Genomic DNA, 20,299 nt, shown 5'->3' with positions numbered 1-20,299 from the left:
AAAATCTTAGCAACAAAAGCGAAAAGTCAAAATGTTTGTTAGACAAATAAATTCAACACTTCACGCATATTTTCATAAGCTGCCAGTCCAGCACACATATGACTACACTGACAAAAAGTATGAGGAAAACAAAATTGATTTATTAAATTTTTTATATGTTGAAACTGTTAGTTCATATTACAGAAAATATAAGAATGAAAGAATAGTATAAATAAAAATAGAGTTTCTTGACTGTTATTATTATAACTGATTGATATTGAATTTATTTACAAATTCACCAAATATTTGTCTGAAGATTTTCTCTGTGTAGGCGGTCGCCCAGGCACTTTTGTTAAATCTCAGTGTGGGGAAGTGTGTTTTAATCCAACCACAACACAAACACCAAGCGAAGTGTGGGTCGTGCCCCAGGCAGTACACGGACACTTAAAGCAAACTAACAAGGACGGAGCGGATGAGGGGCCATCGGAGTCGGGGGTGGCCAGTATGTCAAGGCTCCTCAAATTCCTTAGCTTATCAACGAGACGCCGGAAGCTGTGGCACCACTCATACATATTTACATGGCTGGCTTCACATTTCCAGGACGAGGCATTGTGTGTGTTTTGTCTGCTCCTGGTCCCGTCCTGGTACTGTCTCATCACATTACGTAATCAGGAGTACGCTTGGAACAGGGCGTGCGGTTACATCGGGAGTCCTTGGGATTCTAGGGGGGATGGAATGCCAACACACTATACTGAGTTTTGGGACTCATCTCTGTGGCAAAAATATTCCATTCGACTTTCCTTACTCAATTAGGCCTGGTGCAGTGGTCCAGGGGTCGTTTTCTCCATTCGTCGTCGTCCTCCGAGTTGAAAGATACTCGATGCAAATTCAATTGCTGTGAAAAATGTCCATTAAAAATCGTAATTGAAACGTTAATAATTTAATGCTATTTCTCGAGCCGCCTTTCGTCGGCATCCTGGCGCAAAAATCGATCATAATTCGATAAACGCCAAGCCAAAGGACGCGACAAGCTCAAGCCGGAAAAGTTTGCACCTCGCCTTGTGACTGGCTTCTCAATTTTGGTATTTTGTACCGAGATACAGTAGATAGATACAGTTCCGGGAAAATGGATCTATTTCTCAAAGCTGAAAAATGCCAACGTAATCAGTTTCCTGCGTTTGTCATCATCTGTTAGCGAAACGCCGCTCTACTCCACCAAAGAGCAGTTTTCGAAAATGAGATTCTGGGAAATCCCTGGCGTAATGGGGACATCAGTTGCCAGCTCTACGGCGGAATCACGACCGAAATTCCCGCCACAATGGCAGGCATCCATCAAGCAAATTGAACACGCCCCCGTCGCATATATTACGTACGCCCAGCTCTTTACCCTTTTTATTCACTTATTTTTGAGCAGGCCGAGGCAATTGCAAATCCCACGCATGGCGTCCATAGACTGCTCGGTGCCCCTAATATCGCTCCATAAATAAAGTCAAACAATAAGAGCGCTAACCTCCGCGTGGGTAAGCGTACGGATCAGTCATGGTGACAGCTCCGGCGGAGCTGGTGGTCCCACATCCTAGAGCAGAGTGATGATGGGACACACGGCCTGTCTGTCTCAGCCGACACGTGTTGACATATCAGTTAGGCAAATGAGGGTAGACAGCATCCAGAAGACGGTGTTCCAAGTTTCGGCGGCTCTGTTGGAGCGACAGGTCCACCGGCTCCATGGCCACAGGCGAGTCATTAGCCGGATCTCTGGGTGGGCTGAGGCGAGACAAATGGCCCACACCCGCCGTTATAAATGCCGGGCATTTACCGAACAATTGTCCCCGGCAACTGGACCACTCCAGACCGGAGCTTAAAGACTCTGATTAATCAGAATTTGTCCTGGCATCATGCCGGCGGAATAGCTGGGAATTTTGTGGTGGCCTTAACGAGCCCGATGTCAGTCGACGGTCACCTTGATTGGCCCACAATGCCAGACCCAGATTCACAAAGAGCTCGGCACAAATCCTGGCCAGGGCAGCAGCAGGGCGGCAAGAAAGGGTAAAGTAAAATATAAATGCAAAATAATAAAAATCGATTTGAAACAGGCTCCAATTGGATTTGAATAGACCCAGGCAGCTTCATCCTTCGATCCGCAGGATGTGGTGATGCCGAGCACTTTGCACGTTGTCATTTGATAACCCATTGTGGCAGACGCAAATTGAAAAAAGTGCCATCCGTTGGACAAAATGGAAACGGGGCGAAGGGGCCAGGGAAACTGCGGGATTGCAAAGCTCCATTCCGACGAAGAGACCGGAGGACAGCTGGCGGATATGTGTGAAAGTGAGGTATAGCATGGATATAGTGCGCCTGCCAACCCGACTGCTTACCATTCTAATTCGAACGAAAAAAAAAAAAAACGAAAAGGGTTCTGGGCCATTGCTTTCATCCAGCGACGAACTTTGAACTTTTCGGGGACAAGCGTCGCCAAACCGCAACAGAAAAGCAATTAACATGGAATGACACTTTGATTGAAACGTCTAATGTGCAGGCAGTCCAACAACCCGGCGGTCAAATGATTCGATGTTTATGAGTACACGAGCACATGACCACTCGATTTGAACCGACGAAGGTCGCTGGAACAAAGCTATTTTTATTTTCGAGCATTCGCTCGAGCATACATTCCAAATTAGTCTGCCACTGAAAGGGATTCCAGTCAGATTATTAAAGCAGACTTCTAATTTGCATCATCAATATTGTAAAAAGCTATATATAGCTTGAATATTCAGTACTTTCGAACGAAATAAAGGTGTGTATACTAGCTCAATTTGTAAATTGCCACCCGTTTTTTATTGTGTAGTACTTGCACTCCTCCGACTTACATTCAATGGCAGTCAGGCGCAAAGATAAGAGGGGATAAAATTTCTTGGTGCCGCCCACCTCGTTCTGGCCAACATCGAAAGCCAAAAATCCGACAATGCCCGCACTTTTTTGGCCTTGGCAGTAGCCGGAATTGGGAGCGCAGGAATTGCACAAGTCGAAAGCGATACGTGTCCTGGCATTTGCATTTCGCTCCGTATCGGATGCCCATAAGCAGTCGTCCTTTATCTCAACTGTCCGTGTGCATCTGCTCTTTTGGCTGGACTCCACTGCGTATGCGTGTTCCTGGAAATGCGGGAAATCGAAGGCAAACAGTAGACTCCTCGCGGTCGAAAGATTACGGGCGCTTGCAGCATCGAGATCTTTAAGAGACTCAAAGTCAGTGGAGCGGACACGTGTTAACCATTTAATGCCAATCGTAAATAAGTAAAGTCGTTAACCAAAGCCCAGATATATACAAATTAAATTGTGCTGCTCCCGAGTTATGCGGCCATTTAATACTCTTTTGACTTTCGCCCAAAAGTAGACTAGGGCGATTGCCACTGGGAGCTGGGATAGCTAATGTGCCCCAGGAAATTGGCAGCGGCCTGTTGCCAAATCTCTGCGATTAAAGTCCGACTGAAATTGGAGTGTAAGTCACCCCCCTCCGCTTTGATTCCACACAATCCACACAATGTCTAAGATTTAATTTAAATCTATACTACGTAGGCGTGTAAACTGGCATTCCGGGGCAAATCCTAAACACGCTCCTCGGCTCGCAAATAAACAGAGAGGCGAACCCTTGCCCAACTTTGTCCGGAGTTTGTGTTTGTGCATAAAATTAAAGGAAGACGTCGGCAATGGGGCAACTTTTATGATTGGGTTGTTGCGGCACCGCGTCCCTAGCCGGCTGCTACGGTTAATAAAATATGCAAAAATTCAACACGAAAATTAAGTTTCCTTTCCGCCGCAGCGACCGACCCTTCGCACTCGCCATCCCCCACCCCCAGGCCTTTGAAATCCTGAGGAGCAACATATGCTTAACCCCGGAGCATCACACATCCGCCCCGTTGTCGCCTTTTGACTAATAATCAAATTATTTAATAAAACTTAAACTACAACTTTTCAGTGCCTGTCACGTCTCAGCTCTTGTAATGGATAAACTGTGTTTTCTGCGCACAAATCTGATGTCGTTATAATTATCTTGTTATTGAGTTAATTACACATGCAGTGTGGTTGGTGTTTAGCTGGCAGCGATTTTAACAGCTTAAAGCCTTAGTTTCGGGCTTGACAACCAGCCCCTGGGCGTTTGAAATTTGTAAGCCACTCCAGATTGCCTTCACATGATTAGGTCCGGCCATAATTTGAGCCATACGTGCGCCGCTATTCAACGGGAAATTCATTTAGCGCACAAATAACGCAATTCTATTAAATAAATTGAATATGTACAGGCGCCCAGGAAGCCTTTTAAACTAATGTGTGTTTTGGGTGGGTGGTCCACCTTTCACCTCCGAGCTTCCACCGCCTGATTTCGCTTTCTGTTTGCTGAGCACACAAACGTTGGCGGGCAAAAACGCCATAAACCGAAACGAAACGAACGGAATAAGCCTAACCATAAAGTCAAGGGCCTTTCATTCCAGTCGATTTTTGTCGATTGTTGTACACGCAGAAGGCATGAGAATGTGGCTCCATATATCAATACCTGATGCTCCACAGAGCCACCCACATACAAGCCGAAGCACACTGAGGCAAAACCCCAAACCAAGCCGGGCACAAAGGTATATATTATTTATAGGTGTGTATTTTAACTAAACAGAAATCGAATTGTTGTTTCTGGCTGTTTGCTATTTGTGCCTGCACGTGGCTTTTCGCCGCCGACAACGTCAACAATTCCTCTTTTTATTCGCATTTCCCATTTTTTGCGGTTTATTTATAAGTGAGCGAAATAAGAGTCGAACGTGTTTATGGGACAAATGAAGTACTTTAGATTCAATTATGCATTCGTCAACAGAACACATAATGGAATCCCAAATTGTGTCATCCGTGTGGGCGGCATCGCTGGCATCTTCTGTTTGTTTGCGTCGCTTAAATTTCGAGCGAAACTTGAAGGCCCTGGGCGAAAGGAGTCTGTTTAAAGGTCCTGGATCTCTGTTTGGCCACAAATCAGATTTGTGGTTTATGGTACTGCTGGCCAGCAGCAGTACTGGGGCACTTAATAACGCAGTTGATGCCGGAGAACAACCGCAGGCGGAGATTTCTGGCGGCCAAGGGGTTCAAAAGCTGACCTTTGTTTGCACTTGACAGCCGGACGACTCCAAATCAAAGTTCTGTCTGACTTCTTGAGTGTTTATTAATGGTTGCCAACTTATTTGGCATTATTCATTGTTGGCCAGTCCACCGAATATTCCTTTGGCCTGCTGAAAATCAATACCTTGGCCATCCGTTTTGGCGGCTTACAAGTGTAATCACCACCACACGAGTAGTTGGCCAAGTCGGAGGGTGTCAAGAAATCCCTGCTAATAGACGGTTCCAATGCAATGACCCGACTCCCCAACTAGACAGCCGTAATCGAAAGCAAATCCCAGGTCCACAACACTCCCGAACAATGGAAAACTAAGTGAAGCCGAAATCCTTTGAGAAATTAGTTGGCTCGACCAAGTGGCTTTTCACTTCTTTGGGCATTTTCCAGCTGGTGGGAAGAGCTCTCGTGACTGCGGTTTTATAAGCTAACCAGGTCAGGACACAACTTAATCTTGGCAAAGCAAATCCCCAGAATTCTTATACCTAATCATTCTATTTAAGCAATCGCACGGTTGGGTAGGGAGTTTACTTTGGACTTGGAATTCTGGTGTTAGCTGTGTATGATTCCTTGTAGTTTGGATAGTCGGCAGTACCTAGGGTGTACTGTGCACGTACCTTGACAGTACCTAGGCTGTATTTAGGCGTACCTACCACAAGAAATTAAATTTTGAAAAGGCATATAGTAACGACCCGACTTGTAATGCCGATGAAGAGTACGGTACAACAACCAAAACCAGTAATGCATAAAAACCACCTGATTCTTACAACCTCACTTTTCAGTGAAAGCTAAGATATAAAAAGTCAGTAAAACATTTCCATTACTAGTACTTTTGATTGCAGCTACTGGACAGGAATAATCAATCGACAATGACACCAGAACACCGAGGACAACCGACATGAGAGACAGTGAAACTTTGCACTGCCTGCGGTCACATGGAAGTGGATGTCCAAGCTTTTTGGCAACCTCTTGGCCAAGTGAGTTAGCCCGAGAGGGCTCTGTGGCGGGTGGCATTTAGCTACCATTTGTTGCTGCATTTAGTCGAGTCAAAGGCAGCTGGGAATCGAGTTAACAAGCAAATGCAATTACAAGCGACTAAATAAACTGAAGTTGCCCTCTAATTTCATTCCCAGCCGGCCCCAAAGACACTTTGCCTGTCGGCAGACTGACGTTGAATGCAAGAAATTAGCGAGACACTGATGGGTTTGGGTTTGTGCCTGAGACGCAATCAGGCCAATTCCAAGCCGGCTGTCGGCTGACTCAATTAGGGAGTCGGATTTGCAAGGTCACAGTCGGAACACAAATCCCTTCGGACCAGGAGTCATTAAGTTATTAAAGCCCTCAGAGCCGGAGCTTCCCAGAAATCATAGCATTCCCCTTTACTGCTGACTTTAATTTTCCGCCCGCCTTTGCCCAGGATCCCAGTCACCTTGCCGGCATCCCTAATTCAATTATCGGCAAGAGCAGCCAGCTCCCAGCCCACCCCCGTCGACCATCTGCCGGGTAAATATTTGCTTAAACTTTACAATAAAAATTTCCGAGCGTGTCATGGCAGTGCAGGGGAATTCGCTCCTCCTGGGCTTCCATTGAGGCACTCGGAGAATAGGTACAGTAATTGGAGTGTGTTGTGGCTAACAGTGGGAACTGAGTGGCAAGTGGCAGGGGTAAGCACTAGAAAATCGTTCTAATCCGTCTTACCTGAATGGAATGTGAGGATTTGTGCTTCCTTATCATTCAAACAGGTCTTTTACTACAATTTTGAAAGCTTTTAAATTATGAAATTTTATTTAAGGTAGAATGTTTTAAATTTAAGTATGAAGAATAAATACTTGATGATTTGTTTGGTCTGACACTTAAATGTCTGATTTCTTATCACATAAACTGCCAGAACTTGTTGCCCTAATAAATCTCCAGATTGCAATCACCCCAAGCTGCTTCACCAGGAGCAGCGGAGTACCTTGTCCTTGAGGCTAATCCCGTGAAATGTGCGGGAAACTCAGTCAGTGGATTAAGGAGCACTGCAACCCCATTCGAATTTCCGTCGCGCTTAATTAAAGTCAACCGCAAAAGTCCTTTCCCTCGCCGTGTCGTGGCAGTCAAGTGGTCCCTGGGCGCTTTAAAAATTTAAGAGTGCGCAGCGTCCTTAAATTTTCAATAGGTTGGCTGCTGGCAGTTGGCGCCCGCTGTGGGGCAATGAGAAATGGAGCATTGTCGTCCTTCCTCCGTGCTCGCACCGTACATAATTTAATTTGCTGACATAATACGCTGAGCATTAACAAAGTAATTACGGGCATTATGGCAACCGCATCGCCAGCGAATCCTCCGCCGCCAATCTGCAGTCCCGCTGCGATTTCCACGATTTCCACGGTTGCCATGGCAGATGAGATGAGTAACGGCCATTGTGGCTTCCACATGGCATACACTCGGCCACAAGTTTCAGTGTTTCGCAATTAAATCAGAGCTCTCGGCCCGCTGGCGAGACTAGTTTCCAGCTAATGACTCTACCGAATTGTCAGCCGCTTAGGATGTCACTGTGAAGTTGTTGGCTTTGATCCAATGGATTTAGCTAGCTTGTATCCGAATAAAATTTGTAAGGCTCTTTAACTTCGGTCTTCATGCAGCAGCTTACTTACTTATTCGCAATATTTTTTCAAAATTTTTATTTTAAAAAGATTTACTTGCAGTCAGCTTGTCAGCTGAAATTGTACAGACATGTCTAAGGGGGCAGAAGCTGACATGGTCTCAAGGCCAAAGAGGATCCGCTTTCAAGACACTTGGAAAAATTCCTAAAAGTGCCAAATGATTGAAGTAAATTAAACTTCAATGCCTTACATTTTTTAATATTCCGCTCAACAGGTATTTTCACTGAAATAAAATATTAAAAAAAAAAAAAAACAAATAAAACAGAACATCGATGGAGTCAACAAAAATGTTTTAATGAATTTCGGGAAATTTTCAATTTCCAGATACAATTCATTCCCAGAACGACCCCGCAGCATTCGGCATGCTCCAATCTTTAAGCCACTTTCGGTGATTTAATTAGCCCCCATCAACTTGACATTTGACGGGTTGAACTTAAAATAAATCTGGCTGCGAATTTATTCTATTCATTCGTTTATCTGCTTGTCTTCTCTAAAAAGTAAATACAGCAACGATGTCGCCGCAATATCCTTTAATGCCAAGCCAAACCAGAGCGAATTGCCCGAGAGAATAAAGGATGGCAGGATATCAAGTATACAGCTTTAAATGAAGAGTCGGCAAATTAAATTAAATTCCTTAAAATGTCATCCTGTAGGGAAAGGCGAAAATGAGCGGGATCGAGCGAGTGCATAAACATGGAATAAAATAAATTAAAATGGGAATTGTATCTGGCGAAACGAATGAACAAATTCCCTGCCTGGCGGCAGATTTCCGTTGTCAGTAGCGACTTTTGATTGTTCCCATCAGCTTTTTCTTATTTCACTTTTTTCCGGTACGAGTACGAAGTACTCCATCATTTCGTTGCTGTACAAACACGAATAATCAAATGCACGCACAGCTGCCGTGTTTGGGAGCAAAGTGAAAGTTAAATATTTTCCTGCCAGCCCTTAGGCAATATCCACACATGACGGGGTACCGTGTCAAAGGAGCCAGAACGCCCACGTAGTCGTATTCGCAACAATGGCAGAACGATGCGTATACGCAGAGTGGGCAGCGGATTGCATTTTTGCGGAGCCCATTAATGTGTTATTCTGTGTTGCAGCTCCTGTTACAGCTGAAATTTCAAATCACTCGCTAGCAAAGAATACACCAAATGCCAAACGAAATTCCATGCAATTATTCAGGTGTACGGGTGTATGTGGGTAGCAAAGTTCGAGCCACAAAAACACGTTAAAATGTCGCATGTGGGCAAAACGCCGCAAATCGGCGAGGAGTGGGCGTGGTTCATGCGCAGTGGCTGCCATTTGGCAACTGCCAAAAGGCAAGCCCAGCCGACAGTCGAGTCGGCCAAGTCCAAGGACCGATGGAACGTGGTGGCAGTGAAACGATGGGAACTGAAACTACGGACCACAACGGACTATGGCCTAAATGCTCCCACTTGCATAATGCGCCAAATCTCGTTGTTTATATCTCGAACTGCTCGTGAACTTTTGAAATGGAGATTAACGGCCAAAGTTGGGGAAGCCTTTGCCTCCGCCTTCTCCGACTTTTCCTCCCCCGAAGATCCCTCTGACCTGGTCGGCTGGAGAGCTCTAATTGGCAAACTGGCTGCCATGGGCCGCTAGTCAGCCATCGAGCGATTGACGGAAATCACCTGTTGCTTCCACCTGCCGTCTGGCCGGTCCTTAATTAAAGTTCTCTAGCTGGCCCAAATGAACTAAAGCCAGGTCGGACCTGGCCAAGCCAACTTTTCTTATCTTCGTCGCAAAAGTTGCTCTCTAATAAGTGGACAGCACTGGATGGGGAATAAAACAAATTAATCCACTTTGCTGGAATTTGTCAAAGCCCATGCCAGGATGGCGGGCCCGGAGGTGAGGCACCTAAACTTATCTGATTCAATGTGACAGGCCTAGTAGGATGATGACGGGCAAACTTTGGCCGTGAAGGAAAAACATTTACAGATTTGGTTTTAGTTTAAGCACACTTATTAATATTTTCTAACATTATACCCTTGCACAGCGCCTATTGATTTCAATCAGAAGTTAAGTATTGTAATATTTATATAGTATATTTCTTGATCAGTATGAACAGCCCAGTCGATATAGATACTCATTCCATTCAATCTGGAGGAAGCTCAAGCAGTTGTTAATGTCCATTTTAGCATTTAATAATGCAAGCCAAGAATAAAGCTGAACGGCAAGCAAATCAGTGCGTGATAAACAACAGATGATAGGCGTTCAAGGTTGGGGCTAAACAATCGGACCGAGAGACTTTGGCAAATATGGCATTTTCAAATACTTGGTACATGGAAAACCTTTTACTTTTCCCATATTGTTTGTTAGTTAGCAGGGCTGTGAATTATTTACGAACGGACTGGAGAAGGGATTGGAGGCGGGCAAATCGGGTCACTGCCAATGCAAAGCGGTGCAAAAGTTGGTGGCAACAACAAGTTGCCGGGACACGGATTATAACAAGGATTCAGCGGGACGATGAAATATCTCACACTAGTGGGTCGGTCCTCATGCTGTCGGGATTGCCATTGTTGGCGCTAATGACACTTTTATAACTTTTTATAGATTTCCCACACATAACGTGAACTCTTGGGCCATTTATCGTGCCAACGGCGACAACAATCCTTTTTGTACAACAGCATAATAATATATAAACGACGACGGCGTTTATTTCGCTTTTCTTTTCGAAACTTATTTGCGAAAATGTGTGGAAGAAGCTGCCGGATTTGCAGGGCCTTGGTGTACGGGTGTATCTAGTATCTCGTATTTACTATCTTGTGTTGCCTGCGTGTGTACTGAAGTGGCGCCTTGGGCGCCCACGGCGCGTATACGCAACGCAACGCGACGCATACGAAGCAGGAACGAAATAAACAAGCCGCAATATAATTTCGCAACAAATTTCAAATGCTAGGCATGAACAACTTTTAAACTTAACCCACACAAACACACACATCTGGGCAGTATGTGCTTCTATAGTAACGTTGATGCGTGGCAAGTTAAATTTACAGGCGAATAAATACAGCTGGGTATGGGTAAATAAGCAAAATCAAAAGTAATCACGCTGATATTTGTACAACCCACACGAATTATCCATTGGTTTTCCACAAACGAGCTTAGCTTGATTTTGATTGGCCTTAAAGCTGAAATAGATTTCCCATAATCCTTTTAAATCGATTGTAACCTTTTTCACGTCTTGTTCGAACTCAAAACTTCTGAACTCTTACAAACTCATATTGGAGTTACTTACTTTTATTTATCAATATAAAATTACACGTTAAAGATTAATAGTTTGAACCACTCATTTCGGTCTATTTTAAGTATGTGACATTTGCTTTTGACAATAAAAATAGTTGATTAGAGCCGCTAATATTTTTTTCAGTGTCTACATAACGGCTTTCGCCACAAATACACGTATGTAGAGACTAACATCTGTTGGCGGCGTTTGTAACTGATTGGCTTTTGTTCAAATTACAAGTTGCATTTTTGCCAGCCATTTGCTTCTCCTGATGACAATGCCAGGACCTTCTGGCGTTGCCTTTCCCGCTGCTGTTGATGTTGCTGTGCGAATATCCTGGCATCATTGCTTTTACTGCAGCCAGGACATGTGCCTGCTCGTTAGCTGGAAACGATGTAGTTTCAGCGAGCCCTGTTTCTTCGCCCGATGTCCTTGTTGTCGCCAGAAGCTTTGACATTTGGTCAACACCTTTGGAGGATTGGATCGATGGTGGGATTCAGGCTAAAGCTGTCCAGCGGCAATTGGCATCGTTTGATTTTATTATGTTCGTCAGTTATAGCAAACCGACAGTGCAAAATGTTCAAAATGTTAACAGGTTGCTTCCGCTGTTATTTCCCCTAACGATTTCCTGATAAATGGTCTATTCCTGAAACCAACTCTTTATGGACCGCAAACAATTGTTAACGATAAATTTGAATTGATTTAATTACATAACGCTCAATTAGGCATGCAGATTTCGCACTCGGCCGATTGTAAATAAATAAATTCATATGCACGGGCAATAAATCTTTTATTCATAAATTCGCGAGTTCATGAGCTCTGACAAATGATTCATACTCCCGAATCCCTATTATTTATTTATTCAGAACAATCTTAATTGGTTTGCCATTATCATTCTGCTAGGGGCTGAGTTTAAACTAGGAAACCGCTGGTTTTAAGTGAATCATTATTTCAATGTTGAAAAATCAGAGCGCATTATTTATTTATGATGAATATGTAATAGCATAAAGTTTAAAATTCAAGTATTGGGCAATTAGATGTAACTAACCAAATTGTCACCCCCACACTTTTGGAAAATGTTTTAATTTTAGTTTGTTTTTTATTTGTTATACCGATCTTTGGCCACGCCCACACTTGTTTTTAATGTGTTAATAAACAACTTATTAATCTAAGCAGTGTTGTTTAATTTACATTTTCAAATAAATCGGAAGCAACAATTAAAGTCTGACACTATAAAATAGTACTATAATGTATTAGTTACTCGTAGAGCAACAGAGTATACTAAACTATTATATAAAATCGCCATTAAATTAAGAAAATTAATTTTACATTTATGGCTCATAGATTTGCTAAAATGCAGAGTAGTTGTTCTATATGACATCTAAAAAATGTCTAGAATAATTGGTGTAATTGGGAAATTATGAAAGAGTATTAAGTAAATATTGTGTCTCTTACAATCTCTTGTCGCATACATTTATGAGTATATACTGCTTTTATTAACTTTTATTAACTATAACGATATTAGTTCCGAGAACTACCAGCTTTAAAACTGGATTTACTGGGCAGATCGATTGCTGATCGCCATATAAGAGAGCTCGATGAGACTGATCCCGTCTCAGTGCTACTGGAATCTTTTAATCAACACGATGTGGTCTCGTAAACTCCTAACTTTTCTGGTGACAATAACCACTTTACATGCAAGTAAGTTTCGTAGGAAGCTCTTTTTTAAAACTGCAACTTATAAATGCCTAAATTCTAGCAATCCAAGCAGCCTCCGTAGGCCAGGAATGTGGGATATTCAATGAGAAGCAGTACAATAGTGACAATATCGTTGCGGAGCCTACCGAACATCCTTGGATTGGACGGATCGTTGGAGTGCCTAAGGATGGCAGCAATAAATTGCTCTGCGCTGGCATTCTTATAGATTCCAGACACGTTGTGACCGCAGCTCACTGTGTTTCAACGGATGACTCGGAAAGCATTTATGCCGTTGTTTTCGGGGACTCCGACTCCAGCAACCTCAATCTTGTCAGCGCGGTCACCGTCCATCCAGATTACTCACCTAGGAAATTCGAAAACGACTTGGCCATAATAGAGCTGACCAAGGAGGTGGTGTTTTCAGACTTGGTTCAGCCCATTTGCTTGCCTTCGGCGGAAGTTCCAAGTAGTGAAGCCTCCAATTCGAAGCTAATCGTTGCCGGACTGGAGGGACCGTCATTAAACAGAAGGCAGAGGTTGGAGAAACGCATTAAAATGACATACACTAAAATTGAGAGCAAGGAGTGCCACAAGAGGCAAGCCAGCTTTCCGGAGGAGCTGATCTGTGGGAACACCGAGTGGAGACCTCTTTCAGGATCTGCTTTGACAGAGGCTTCAGGTACTCCGCGCAAGTTTCATCTGTTGGGAATTGCGGTTGCTGGATTCTACTCGTCTGATCTAGATCACCAAGGGTACTTAAACATTCGACCCCATCTAGATTGGATTTCGAAGAATTCCTCAAAGTAAAGATAACATCTAAAATAACATCGTTTTACATCAAACTCCTAAAGCTTTATGAATATATTGCACCTAAAGTCAATGCTTGTACTATTTTTTCAATTACTTAAAAACTTAAAACACAGGATATGTTTTTAAATGTGCATCCACTAGAGAATCAAAAATGTACTCAAGTAACAACTGAAGTTTAGATATTAATTAATTAAAAAAGTAAAGAAGAGTTTCCAACTTTTCTCATTAGTAAAAAGATTTTTAATTTTTGGCAACCAAGCTGCGACTTTTGACAGGTGGGTTTATAAATAAGGAAGCAAAGTCGTTTGCCAAATTCGTGGTTATCCATTTGCCCGCGTTTAGTTGCTGTTGCTAATAAATTGAGAGCGCTTTCGGGTTATTTGCGCAAAGTTGCCGGCTCCTGACCCAAACCCAAATGCATAAATCACGCGAAGCCCCAAAACACAGTGGGGAGTCCTCGCAATTGGGTTGTCCTCCGCACGGAATTCAATTCACATTGGCCCCAAACTTTTGCCATTAGGCAAGCGCCCACTCCTTCTGTTTCTTGGGGGAAATGCAGTTTTTCGACACTTGGCTGGCGCCAAAAGCCTTAAGTACACATCAACTGCGAATAATTTATGTTCTCAAGCCACTCGCTTTCATCTCAACCGGTGCAGCAGAGCAACCTTATCGAGTGGCAGCCATGGAATATGGAAATTCCGGAGCAGCTGCAGTCATAAATTCATTGAAATGAAATGCGAAGTACTCGTAATCGGGGCACTCGGCTGCGAGGTTTACAGTGCCAATGAATCATGTCTAATTTTCGATATCGGAGCGACATGAGTACCGATCGAAGTGGCTGAAGGATTCGGTGAGGTCGTCATCAAGCATACGCCCCGTGGCCCGGAATGATTAATGTGCCATAAATGCGCGCGCCAAAAACATTCACAGCTAGAGCCTAAGCACGCGAAAAGTAAACGCAGAGGCGAAAGCAAATTAAAATACGGATTTTTATGGCACTTTTTTTATTGCAACACGTAAAACACAAATTGAGACAAGATGGAGTGGAGTGTAAGCGAATTGCGTGCGCCTGCCTGCCACAAGCAATTACAATTACAATTTTAAATGCAACGCACATAAAATGCACGGAATGTCTTTTTAAACGATAAGGGTCCGCAATTACATGGCAAATCTCGCACTCCGGAATTAACTCAGTTGTAGCCCGACATTTCAACATACCACAATGTCAAACGGAATGCAAGGCGATATGCTCTCATTCAAATTGGCTGCTATTTTCGTCACATTATCGTTAATGACTCTGGGAAGTAGGTATCGCATTTAAGTCTCCCTGATCTCGGTCTTTATTCTCGTATTCAATTTCCAGACCCTTCTTCTCTGGCCAGCAGTTCAAGGGAATGCTCGAGTGTGAGGCCAGTAATCCGAGAAGATAGTCGCCAGCAATTCAACTGGCTGGGTAGGATTAGGTACACCAGGTCAGCGGGTGAGGTGTGGTATCCCTGCTCCGGAGTGGCCATAACCAGACGCCATGTCCTCGTGCCTGCTCACTGCGTTCTATTTCTGGATAAGGGCGATGCCTACAGTTTTATGGTTGGAAACAGAAGACACGCCGTCAGTCGTATTTTCATTCACCCAGAGTATCGTTTGGAGCTTCCGTCTTACGATGTTGCCGTCCTTAAGCTGAACTCCCAACTGAGATCCTGTTTGTCCGTATCGGAGGATACTGATTCCCATGACGTGATCGCCCGGCTATTTGATGTGGTCAGTACGCTGGTGGATAAGCATCCGAAAAGCCTTCATACCCTGGCCAGAGTCACGGGTCACCAGTACTGTCAGCGAAAATATAAAGATTTCATACTTAGTCACAATGAGATTTGTGCGTACGTCCACCAGGATAAAGATTTCTTAACTGGCGCAGCTCTATTGGGTATCGAAATTGTAAATGGATCTGAGGCTTGGCGTCTTTTGGGAATATCAACGCACGGCCCGTACGAAAGAAACCGCAAGATACCCGATATCTTTACGCTTATATACCCTTTCAATAACTGGATTGGGAACATTCTTAGCTTATAACTAAGTGTCCGTAAGAAATATACAAATTATTTAAAATATTAAACAAATGGCATTGTCATAATCATTAAATTCAAAACAAAGTTTCATTCAAAGTTTCAAAGTTCACATCTAAAGAATCCTCTTCACACATATACATACGTAACTAAATAAGTGTTGGAAAAATAGATTGCATTGCGGCAATAAGAAATAACTTCACACTTTATCTGCAAGAGGTTTATGTTCTCAGTGTGCGAAATCATTGTAATTTCCTCTATCGGAAAACATATTGTTCAGTTGACAACCAAATGTGAGCGAGATGACAGTAACCGAGGTTCTACTGGTTATACTGGTTATGCGTAAGTGATGTAATGCAATTAAAATATTATGCTTATCTACCAGTTTTCTTTTTTTATACTTATCAGCCACCGGTATCATCGCTGAAGTTCAGCGCTGTGGAAGACTGTTGGAGAATCAGCTTTACAACGACAAAACATTCGCGGAACAGGATGAGCATCCTTGGCTGGGCCGTATACTCTATAGGGATGCAAATCAATCTACCATCAGCTATCACTGCACCGTCGTACTGCTCAATCCGCGACATGGCCTGGCGCCAGCTCTCTGCGTGGATGGAAGGTCCATCCGGGGGAAAACCCCCTTCGCGGTCATGTTAGGCGGCCCTGAGTGCTCCTCCGGCCGAACGTTTGAAATAGACGAGATCTTCATTCCGCCTAACTACACCTACACCAGATACGAATTCGACTTCGCTGTGATCCGCTTGAGGAAGGAGGCACAGCACATCCAACCCATATGTCTTCCTGAATCTGGAGAGTTTGCCCCGACCTTAGCCGGACAGAACGTGGAAGTGATTGGCTTTGAAGTACGGACCAACGACACTAGCATCTTGCGCCGGAAGACCTCTGCCCACTTGGTCGTCCATTCGGTGTGTGAGGAGCAGTACAAGCACATATCACCACATCAAATTTGCGGGTACGTCCGCGGAGCTGCTTTGCAACCAGGTGCTATCCTGGCGGGAGTTCGCCTAGTAAATGGGGAACCGGGGCAGTACTACCTCATCGGGCACCTCCTGGCTAAATTTGATTCGCTTGTTTCAGGAGCAGATCTTTTCATGTACATCGCACCTTACATAAATTGGATACATGCGAGAATCAACGGATTAAACGAAAGTCACATTGTATTAAAAGCACCTATTTAATAAGTAAAAAGAGTGAATTTAAAAAACATTGAGCACCTGTATAAATAATGTTTGGACTTTAACTTTATTTATCCATTTTAAATGTCTTAACCTATAACATTTTATTACCTTTTTACCTTTAATTCTAAATAAAACGTTTTACAAGTTTTGTGTAAAAAAATCAATCTGTCTTACATTTAAAAATAACGGATAGTGAGCCCTAGAGCTGTCACATCGCAAGAACAATCGATTAAGGAATTCTTATCGATATGTGGCGCGTCAGTTGAATTATCGGCGTTTGCATGCGAATGGCAGCATCACCAAAGAAGAAGAATTTCCCTCCAAAATATTGGTTTTATTATGCCAACAGCGACCTAAAGTATTGTTTACAAACTGAATGAGTAAACCAACTCGATGACCACCATTCTAGACAACTTTCAACGCGCCGAAAAGATCGGCGAGGGCACCTACGGTATAGTTTACAAAGCGCGTAGCAACTCCACCGGCCAGGATGTGGCGCTCAAAAAGATTCGGCTAGAAGGGTGCGTAATCCAGATAGAGCAGGACTGCTCTCCAGTCCTCCAACCATCCACATCCTGTTCATGGCAAGCATAGGAAGAAATGTCGTTCACCTGTACCCCGCAGCCCGAATTATGTGGGAGCTGCGCCGTTTCCAAAGTCCGTAGCACCACATGATTCGGCTTCGTGGTGCAGGATATCATCGGTTTTTGCTAGCCAGCCAGTCCACGATTGCCAGCATTTAGCTTTTTATAATAACATAATTCCGATTCACAGCGAAACGGAGGGTGTTCCTTCGACGGCCATTCGAGAGATCTCCCTGCTGAAGAACCTTAAGCACCCAAATGTGGTCCAACTCTTTGACGTGGTCATTTCCGGCAACAATCTTTACATGATATTCGAGTACCTGAACATGGATCTCAAGAAGCTGATGGACAAGAAAAAAGACGTTTTCACCCCTCAGTTGATAAAGGTAAGTACACAAGTGCTGCAGCGCATTATAATATTTTCACATTGCCACTTTGCAGAGCTATATGCATCAGATATTAGATGCCGTCGGCTTTTGCCACACCAATCGTATACTGCATCGCGATCTCAAGCCCCAGAACCTTCTCGTGGACACGGCGGGCAAAATAAAGGTGAGACTAAAGGCTTTACCCTCTGTTGGCTCTGTGATAATAACGAATTCCAACTCCAGTTGGCTGACTTTGGCCTAGCAAGGGCCTTCAACGTGCCTATGCGGGCGTACACACACGAAGTCGTCACCCTTTGGTACCGAGCTCCAGAGATTCTGTTGGGCACGAAGTTCTACTCCACGGGAGTGGACATCTGGAGTCTAGGCTGCATTTTCTCTGAGATGGTAGCGTTATTATGGAATGTACATTCCAAGCGGATCTGATTACTAAACCCAAAATTACAGATTATGCGCCGCTCCTTGTTTCCCGGAGACAGCGAGATCGATCAACTTTATAGGATTTTCCGTACCTTAAGCACACCCGATGAAACAAATTGGCCTGGTGTGACGCAGCTGCCAGACTTTAAGACCAAGTTCCCAAGATGGGAGGGAACCAACATGCCACAACCCATAACCACACACGAGGCTCATGAACTCATAATGGTGAGTGCATAAAATGTAAATCCGCAATGGAAATTCACTACTCTGTACCTTGCAGTCAATGCTGTGCTATGATCCCAACCTGCGCATCTCAGCCAAGGACGCACTGCAGCACGCTTACTTCTGCAATGTGCAGCATGTTGATCATGTAGCCCTGCCTGTAGATCCCAATGCCGGCAGCGCTTCGCGTCTAACGCGGCTCGTCTGATCGTGTCCAATAGCCCCAGATCTAGCAAATTACTTGTGTTTCTTAGTATAGTAAGTTCGATGTCTACCTCACTGTCTTTAAGACGAAACTAGTGCAATTATATGATTTGAATATCTAATTTATTTTACAGCTGCCAGCTCATTATCATGCATTCCCCATTTTCACTCGCACCTAACACACGATAAATACACGATCATCCATAAGTAAAGAGTTTATAGTTTATTGCTTAGCATGGATTACCAGGAGCTCAGCCGGGCAAGGTGTCGTTGATGATGGCGTGGCGAGACTTTGGCGGCGGAATCGAAATCCCCTGCTGCATCGCTAGCGAGCCTCTGGCGCTGTCGGGTGTGGCTATCGTCGCGCATATACGTGCCAAGAGTATTGCGCATGCTCTCGGAGAGCGGTGAATGGGCTTCGATATCACCATTGTCGTCATCGCTAGTCGGTGCATCGCCCGTTGCGCTGCTGTCTGTTTCCTCTGCGGTTTCTTCATTCTCAATGGGAGGCTCCGGTTTGCTGACTTCTACTAGCTTCTTCAATGATTGGCCCTTGGCCGACAATAGGGGCAGTGGTCGAAGTAGGGTCACCTTTCTGGTTCCAAGTCTTCTCATTACAGGTGTCTCCTCCTCAGGCTCGCCTTCCACATCCTCTGCCTCCCTAGGCGGCGGAATATTGAAGCTGCCGTAGAAATTAGTTTGGAAATCCTGCGGACTGAAGCGCTGTACTCCGTAGTAGCTACCGGAATTGGTGTCGTAAAAGAACATAGGCTCGGCGGACCGCGGCGGAGAAGGTGGCACAAAGTAGGGATCGTAAGGGCTGTAGGTATCATCGTTCTCCGCCGAGTCGTAGACTGGTCGTCGCTTTTGCTGCTTGCGGCGCTTTCGCTTGCGTTTCTTGGTAGTCTGTGGGGCCACTTGAGCTGGTTCCTCAAGCTGCAGCTCCTGGTCGTCATCGTAGGACTGCAGATAAACCGGCGACGTCTCGATGATGTTCGCACTGCCATCGTTAAAGAAGTTGGCCAGCGGATTGGTCAGGTTACGAAAACTGAACGCGGGCTGAACACTGCGGACGAAGCTATTCCAAACACGAACCAACGGGCGTTCAGTTGTTGTAGGAGCTGCTTTGCCCAGACTATGAATATACCGCCTTCTGTATCCACCACGAGCACTCGGCAACAGGACATACTCGATGGGATAGTTTCTGGAGCTAGAATAAAAATTGCGTTCAAAGTTTTACTTTAAAATATCATAGTTATACTTTTTTCAACTCAAATATAAACGTTTTATACAAAATGTATCCTATATAAGCATTTATCACTGGTTTATGTGATAAATATCTATAATATGCAATAATAATAATTACCAAATACTGGATATAAAAATGTCATATCTGTCGAAAATCAAAACTTCATTGTCTGTCGTCAACGTTTGCTCACCCAATCTTTGCCTGCTTTTGCGGCAAGCGTCGCTCAATCTCGAGGGCGGATATCCTTACTCCTTGCGAAGGACAACTCCATGCTACAAAAAGCACTAGGGCAGTAAAGAATTGCCACTGCATTGCTGGATACACTATATTCGTCGGGCTTACTATAAAGTATTTCGAATGCGTCCGTTACCGTTCCCGGTCGAAGGGAAACTGAAACTCATCCGATTCGCGAAACCAGTGGTCAACAGCTCGATGGCGCTGCCTTTGTCTTTTTGA

General features: G+C 44.2%; 5 protein-coding genes across 6 annotated transcripts; 4 read left to right on the top strand and 1 right to left on the bottom strand.

The window, feature by feature from the left end:
- Positions 1–12,563: 12,563 nt before the first annotated feature.
- LOC6727303 (clotting factor G beta subunit) lies at positions 12,564–13,586 on the top strand. Its single transcript, XM_016175703.3, has 2 exons — positions 12,564–12,709; positions 12,768–13,586. Exons 1-2 carry the CDS (start codon positions 12,607–12,609, stop codon positions 13,511–13,513), a joined length of 849 nt encoding a protein of 282 aa, XP_016033841.2. The 5' UTR covers positions 12,564–12,606; the 3' UTR covers positions 13,514–13,586.
- Positions 13,587–13,713: 127 nt separating this feature from the next.
- Positions 13,714–16,833, top strand: LOC6727301 (CLIP domain-containing serine protease 2). Its single transcript, XM_002102652.4, has 3 exons — positions 13,714–14,820; positions 14,880–15,921; positions 15,988–16,833. Exons 2-3 carry the CDS (start codon positions 15,882–15,884, stop codon positions 16,776–16,778), a joined length of 831 nt encoding a protein of 276 aa, XP_002102688.1. The 5' UTR covers positions 13,714–14,820; positions 14,880–15,881; the 3' UTR covers positions 16,779–16,833.
- Positions 14,739–15,586, top strand: LOC6727302 (plasma kallikrein). Its single transcript, XM_002102653.3, has 2 exons — positions 14,739–14,820; positions 14,880–15,586. The coding sequence occupies exons 1-2, from the start codon at positions 14,739–14,741 to the stop codon at positions 15,584–15,586; spliced, it is 789 nt and encodes a 262-aa protein (XP_002102689.1).
- A 208-nt stretch (positions 16,834–17,041) lies between the features above and the next one.
- On the top strand, positions 17,042–18,806 carry LOC6727300 (cyclin-dependent kinase 2). Of its 2 annotated transcripts, XR_005544148.2 has the most exons (7): positions 17,042–17,299; positions 17,553–17,748; positions 17,804–17,914; positions 17,974–18,135; positions 18,196–18,393; positions 18,449–18,648; positions 18,729–18,806. XR_005544148.2 is itself a non-coding variant. In XM_039294489.2 (6 exons), exons 1-6 carry the CDS (start codon positions 17,172–17,174, stop codon positions 18,596–18,598), a joined length of 945 nt encoding a protein of 314 aa, XP_039150423.1. In that variant the 5' UTR covers positions 17,042–17,171; the 3' UTR covers positions 18,599–18,806. The 2 variants fall into 2 exon arrangements, 1 of the variants encoding a protein (XP_039150423.1); XM_039294489.2 differs by having other exon boundaries at positions 18,449–18,806.
- On the bottom strand, positions 18,797–20,167 carry LOC6727299. The gene is made up of 2 exons (XM_002102650.4): positions 20,034–20,167; positions 18,797–19,804 (listed from the first exon to the last, which is right to left on the bottom strand). The coding sequence occupies exons 1-2, from the start codon at positions 20,153–20,155 to the stop codon at positions 18,835–18,837; spliced, it is 1,092 nt and encodes a 363-aa protein (XP_002102686.1). The 5' UTR covers positions 20,156–20,167; the 3' UTR covers positions 18,797–18,834.
- Positions 20,168–20,299: the final 132 nt, after the last annotated feature.

Source organism: Drosophila simulans, chromosome 3R (genome assembly GCF_016746395.2).
Source record: "Drosophila simulans strain w501 chromosome 3R, Prin_Dsim_3.1, whole genome shotgun sequence".
Taxonomy (NCBI): domain Eukaryota; kingdom Metazoa; phylum Arthropoda; class Insecta; order Diptera; family Drosophilidae; genus Drosophila; species Drosophila simulans.
This window is presented reverse-complemented; position numbering and strand designations above follow the sequence as displayed.